Below are 7,049 nucleotides of genomic sequence, written 5' to 3' on the forward strand. Positions count from 1 at the left end.
TCCAAAATCTCCTGATAGCTAGCTGCATTGACCCTGCCCTTGATAAAACACAGAGGACCAACACCAGCAGCTGACATGGCACCCCAGACCATCACTGACTGTGGGTACTTGACACTGGACCTCAGGCATTTTGGCATTTCCCTCTCCCCAGTCTTCCTCCAGACTCTGGCACCTTGATTTCCGAATGACATGCAAAATTTGCTTTCATCCGAAAAAAGTACTTTGGACCACTGAGCAACAGTCCAGTGCTGCTTCTCTGTAGCCCAGGTCAGGCGCTTCTGCCGCTGTTTCTGGTTCAAAAGTGGCTTGACCTGGGGAATGCGGCACCTGTAGCCCATTTCCTGCACACGCCTGTTCACGGTGTCTCTGGATGTTTCTACTCCAGACTCAGTCCACTGCTTCCGCAGGTCCTCCAAGGTCTGGAATCGGTCCTTCTCCACAATCTTCTTCAGGGTCCGGTCACCTCTTCTCATTGTGCAGCGTTTTCTGCCACACTTTTTCCTTCCCACAGACTTCCCACTGAGGTGCCTCGATACAGCACTCTGGGAACAGCCTATTCGTTCAGAAATTTCTTTCTGTGTCTTACCCTCTTGCTTGAGGGTGTCAATGATGGCCTTCTGGACAGCAGTCAGGTCGGCAGTCTTACCCATGATTGCGGTTTTGAGTAATGAACCAGGCTGGGAGTTTTTAAAAGCCTCAGGAATCTTTTGCAGGTGTTTAGAGTTAATTAGTTGATTCAGATGATTAGGTTAATAGCTTGTTTAGAGAACCTTTTCATGATATGCTAATTTTTTGAGATAGGAATTTTGGGTTTTCATGAGCTGTATGCCAAAATCATCAATATTAAAACAAGAAAAGGCTTGAACTACTTCAGTTGTGTGTAATGAATCTAAAATATATGAAAGTCTAATGTTTATCAGTACATTACAGAAAATAATGAACTTTATCACAATATGCTAATTTTTTGAGAAGGACCTGTAATGTAGGGCAGGAATAGTCAAATATCCAGTATGAATATTTATCATGCCTCAGGCAATCCCTGGAAAGAGGTACCCAGAAGGTGACTGGGGAGATGATAAATGTTTAGGAGGCCTTTCCTGAGTTTTTTCCTCTCCAGGGAGGGTTCCAGTTTTCCTGGGGCTGCTGCTCCTGGGAGAGGGCTACTAAGACAATAATTGATGTCTGGGCTCCAGACCTGGGCATATTTTTAGTGGCTCCTCCAGGGGGTGAGCGTTACATATGGGGGCTCGTCCGGGATATCCCTGTGGTTTATCACCTTTGTAATGTAGGGCAGGAAGAGTCAAATATCCAGTATAAATATTTATCATATTGTCTCTGGAAGAAGGTCCCAGAAGGAAGCTGGGGAGGAATTTTAGGGTTAGCTTCTCCATATACATTTCACTCCTCTTACAAAGTTCTAGCTTGTGCCTCCAGGTGCCCTTGCTCCTTGAGGTGGTCATACCATTTGAATTGGAGAGAGTCCTCAAAGTCCCTAGTACACTTATACAAGTGTAGCACTGGCCCCCGAAGGAGCTGCTGGTTTTATTGGGCTTACCGTTACCTTCTTGTTTGCATCTAGGGTTTCCCGTGGTAGATGGCCCAAAGAACTGTGGAAACTGACACTGAATCTTCTTTTGGGTTATTTATTTGAAGCAGAAACAGAGTCTCACAGGTTAGGGTAGACGGGAGGAGTAAGTTCAGATACTTTGAACTGCAAAAAATAGAAAGGCTCTTATAGAAAAAATCCAGAGAATAGCGACTGTTTCACAGCTGGATTTTACAACCCCCGGATAGACCTCCTCTCACTAGGCCTAGCAGCTGGTAAGGTGTTAAGGAAAGTCTCTGCCACAAACTTGAGCGTAGAATACTTGAGAAAAGTCTCTGCCACAGACTTGAGTAACTGAAGGACGTAGACAAATTTAAAGAGCTATCATACGGTATCAGTATCTCTCAGCTAATCTGGAGATACCGTATGAGTGAAGATCCATGTAGTGTCCTTCAACGGAGCCTCCAGGCTCCTTCAGAGAAGCCAGCCTTGTGCACGGCCTTATCCTGAAGAGTCCCCCCCTGGGGTTTCTCCAGTTGCTGGGCCTCTCCCTTAGATGAGACGGCACCGGACCACCTTTGAATCAATAGGCCCCCGAGATCCATTCAGGCCTGTCCCTGCAGTTGCGTTGCCTCGGGCTAGCCAACCCCGAGACTTGGAAATGCATGGTTCCGCACCCCAGGCCAGGAGGGCCATGGAGGCTGGTGAGGAGGACCAGAACCAAACAGACAGAAAATATTCTCTGGAGTGGAACCCCGAAGCATGTGATGTCGGTACCTTAAATACCACCTCCCAGAATGCACAGCAGGAGAAAACTCCCACTGGGCTGGTTCTGAAAGAAACGTGGCATTCAATACACCCAGCTAGACTGCGTTCTTACCCTTTCCAGGGATGACGGTGACACCTGCGGCCAAGGAGAAACCCAGTGCTAGACTGGTACTGAAACCATAAATTTAGTAAATTAGCCCCAAAACCCAACTGTGGTTTCAGAAAGGTTAACTTTGAAAAAACCATAGCGCCTGCTCGTTAGGAGCCAGCGCTACACAAGTCCATCAGTCTATGTCCTGGAACCCTGACTGGGTTCCCACCAAAGGGAAAGATAGTAAGCAAAGTAAAGTGTTAATTAGTGCAGCAATATCCTGTCCCAGATCCAACACACGGAGCGACTCAATCTCAAGGATGGCTTAATGCTGCTTTCCCAGGGGGTGGGTCAATGAGGTCCTGGAGTCACAGGAAGTGGTTGTTATAATGCTGTTCATTAAAGAAGAAGGCAGGTGGTAGGCCTTGGAGCAGGGTGGGGGGCATTGCCGGAAAGGAGGTGTGTAAGACAGCGATGGCTTTGTGGCCATTACATTGTATTCGTTTGATCCCAAGTCAAACATCTTCTCTAAGGAGACGGTGGTAAGATCAGAATTGTCCTATCATGTGACTAATGTGTTCCACTCTTGTTCCAGGACAAGATGCAGCTCTGGTGACCGTCTAAAAGACATGGCAGAGGCCAACATCACGTCATGCAGCAATGTCAGTGAATTCACCCTCAGCGGTATACCCAACTTGGATAGCTATAATTTATGGCTTGGGATTCTCGTTGCCATAATGTATGTCATGGCTGTCGTGGGGAATTCCACCATTCTCTACATCATTAAGGTGGACCAGGAGCTTCATGAACCCATGTACGTCTTCCTTTTCCTGCTATCGGTTGTGGAAATCCTAATAGCCACCACAGTCATGCCCCAGATGTTGGGGATCTTCTGGTTTAACCGGCGGCAGATCACTTTCAACATGTGTCTGACTCAGATGTTCTTCATCCATTTCCTATCCGCTCTGGATTCTGGGATACTGGTGGCCATGGCTGTAGACCGATATGTGGCCATTTGCCACCCACTTCGATATACTTCCACTTTAACGAACCGAAACATCGCAAAGATCTCCTTGGTCATAATAATACGAGGGGTAGCGGGGATGACCCCTCTCCCGCTGCTTATTAAAAGGCTTACCTTGTTTCAGAAATATTCACTGAAGCATTCTTACTGCCTCCACCAAGAAGTCATGACGTTGTCCTGCGTTGACTATAATGTCAACATCATCTACGGCCTGTTCATCATCCTCTATACCATGGGCATGGACTCTCTCTTCATCTCCATCTCGTACCTGCTGATCATAAAGACGGCGGTGTGTCTGCTGGCCGAGGCCAGTCTGAAGGCCATTAGTACCTGCGCCGCCCACATATGTGCCGTCCTCGTCTACTACATCCCCCTCATCGGCCTTTCTTTGGTGCACCGGTATCCGAATGCCTCGCCTCCCTACCTTTATATCCTTTTTGGAAATGTTTACCTTCTACTGCCCCCGGTGATAAACCCCTTAGTTTATGGCATTAAAACCAAGCAGATTCGAAACAGGCTTAGCAAATTGGTCAGTAAAATAATAAAGTCCAAGTAAAACTTGTTGAGGTTTAAGACTCAGGATGAGCACAAGACAATATCGGGAACGTCGTAGAACTGCGGCCAATCAGAGGTCCAATTCCAGTGCTTTTTACCTCCTAATTTTACGGACAGAGGTCGTCTAAGACCCTCTGCGGAGATCAAATTGGCTCTCAAAACCAGTTAAAGCTGCTTTTCAGTTGGAACCATACTACCCCCATCATTACACAGGACCCCCCATACTATCCCCATCATTACACAGGACCCCCCATACTATCCCCATCATTACACAAGACCCCCCCCCACTACCCCCATCATTACACACGACCCCCTCCCCCACACTACCCCCATCATTATACAGGACCCCCTCATACTACACCCATCATTATACAGGACCCCTTCCCCATACTCCCCCATACTACCCCATCATTACACAGGAACCCCCCATACTACCCCCATCATTATACACGACCCCCTCCCCCATACTACCCCCATCATTATACAGGACCCCTTAATACTACCCCCATCATTACACAGGACCCCTCCCCCATTCTACCCCCATCATTACACAGGACCCCGCCCCCATTCTACCCCCATCATTACACAGGACCCCTCCCCCATTCTACCCCCATCATTACACAGGACCCCTCCTCCATTCTACCCCCATCATTACACAGGACCCCCTCATAATACCTCCATCATTAAACAGGACCCACTCCTCCATTCTACCCCATCATTACACAGGACGCCTCCCACATGCTACCCCCATTATTACGCAGGACCCTCTATACCACCCCCATCATTAATCAGGACCCCCTCCCCCATTCTACCCTCATTATTACACAGAAACCCCATACTACACCATCATTACACAAAACCCCCCTCCCTCATACCACCCCCATCCCTTGATATTGTCCAGAGGATGTCAGGTGAACACCAGGCACACCATTCCGCAACCCTGGTGTGAAGAGGTTCCTCAGCGGGCCGATGGTCTGCGGTTTGTCGGACATGGTGAGGGAGAGGGGTCAGTGTGACTGTTCCCGAGACTGACAGATGCTATCCTCAGACAAGGTTTACTTTACCAGGCAGGCCAATCACCACACAGGCTGCAGACATAACACCCAACCAATCACCAGCACCCCCAACATTCAATTCCACCCTCCCCTCCTGAGTGATAGCCAAATCCACTTATCAACTGTTTGCGGGCAGCGTGGGGTCAAGGGGCAGCTCAACTGCTTTGGGCCCCACAACAATGACTGGGCCTGGGGTGGCTTCCCCCTTTTGCCCTGCATTAAAGACGGCCCTGGCACTCTTCTAAGATGCTACCCGGATTTGGCTGTGCTTATAGACAGATTCACATGGAGGTCGAAGTTGAGTTCCTTTACTTTATCAAACTGACTAGCAGCACAACAGTGTTGGGTCCAGGACCCCTAAAACCGATCCCAAGGTGAGGGAAGTAGTTAATCCCTGCCCAACTGGAAGATGTCCGCCCCCCGCCTCAACAAGAGTGGTTAGCCAACATTCTCCCAGCTATTATCTTCATAGCTTCCTTCCCGTGGTGAAAGGAGAACCAAGGAAGCGGACAAAGTCCTAGCTGTTTCACCTCAACTCAGAAGTACTGTGGCGTGTCCTCAACTTCCCCATGGATCCAGAGAGGGAATCCCCCGGGACACCCTGCTGTCCCCTAGGAGGGGGGAGAACAGGAGCACAGCAGTCTGCTAGCTCTCGGTTTCTCTCTCTTCCTGGGGCCTACTGACCTCCTCTCCTCTCTCACCTATATAGAAGCTCCCGACCTTCTCCCAGAGAGAGGAGGAGCCATTAAAAGGGGACCTACTCTGTCCTCACCTGCTTAAAAGCACACCTTCCTGCTTGCATTCCTGAGCTAAGGGCAGGTGGATTGCAGAAAGTAAATGCTGCATGAATCATCTGCCCTAACTCAAGATGTCCATGGCTAGAAATGCTAGGGAGGTTGTTTCTCTACCAAATAAAGCATGGAGAGATGGATGGATGGAGAAGTTTGCGTTGAATATTAGAAATAAATTAAATTGTGTTGTCAGGTTGTGGTGCTCAGATACAGTTTTGTTCCTCATTAACAAGCCAGCTTATTTGAGACTGAATGAAGGGGGAGGGGGGACCTAATATTCCCCGAAACACGTTTGTCAATTTGTTATTTGTGGACTTCTGTGATTAAATAAAGCATTTGGACTTTTGGTGTGACTCTCCTATCTTTATACCTTTCTATTGTTCACTGGAGGCCCTTTTGTGTTACAGAGCTGCCTAACCAAAGTCATTGTTCTCCACCATACAGATGTATCCTCACCCTGGGGAACCAAAAACATTTCAGATCCATCATCTCCTACCTACAAATTAAGAGGTTTTTATAGATGTCTGTGTCCCTGCTGGGGAGATTCACCCTCTTCATTGGTCCTTGTCAACAGAAAGTGAAGGGAAATCTAAAATGTTGGAGTTGCCAGCAGAGCAAGGGGTAAGGGAAGACTCCCAATGGGAACAAATGTTTTGGTAACAACTGTCCAATAGGAATGCACATTAGTTCAGGCCGAATTGGCAAAGACGAACTTGACAGGATCCGGTTGTCAATGGTTGCTAAGGAAGCAGTGGGTGCTTGCAGCTGCTGTGTCCATACTAACCGCTGATATCACTTGGCTCCTTTCAAGGCCACATAAGCAAATAGGCAGGGAATGGAGTAGGTTATATCACTGCCTAAATGTGTCCGCATGGCTATATTTGGCCAATGATATCACCATCATCTCATCTGTCAATGGTTGCTAAGGAAGCAGAGGGTGGTTATAGCTATTATGTCCATACTAACCACTGACGTCACTTGGCCCCTTCACTTACAGGGCCACAAAAGCAAATGGGTGGGGAATGGAGCAGGTTACATCACTGCCTAAATATGACCACATTGCCATTTTATGGCAATGAAATTACTACTATCTTGTCTGTGAATGGTTGCTAAGGAAGCAGAGGATGCTTGCAACTGCTGTGTCCATACTAACCGCTGATGTCACTTGGCTCCTTCACTTACAAGGCCACAAAAGCAAATGAGTGGGGAATGGAGCAGG

At 48.0% G+C, this 7,049-nt stretch overlaps 1 protein-coding gene across 1 annotated transcript in view; it reads left to right on the forward strand.

The window, feature by feature from the left end:
* Positions 1 to 6,166, forward strand: part of LOC143956826 (olfactory receptor 51E1-like) — a 54,793-nt gene extending 48,627 nt beyond the window's left edge. The window contains exon 2 of the mRNA XM_077467000.1: positions 3,001 to 6,166. Coding sequence (XP_077323126.1) covers positions 3,001 to 3,985 — 985 coding nt within the window. The 3' untranslated portion in view covers positions 3,986 to 6,166. The remainder of the gene's footprint in view (positions 1 to 3,000) is intronic.
* Positions 6,167 to 7,049: the final 883 nt, after the last annotated feature.

The sequence above is a fragment of the Lithobates pipiens genome, unplaced genomic scaffold, assembly GCF_037356315.1.
Source record: "Lithobates pipiens isolate NorthernLeopardFrog02 unplaced genomic scaffold, aLitPip1_a1.2 Scaffold_41, whole genome shotgun sequence".
Lineage (NCBI taxonomy): Eukaryota > Metazoa > Chordata > Amphibia > Anura > Ranidae > Lithobates > Lithobates pipiens.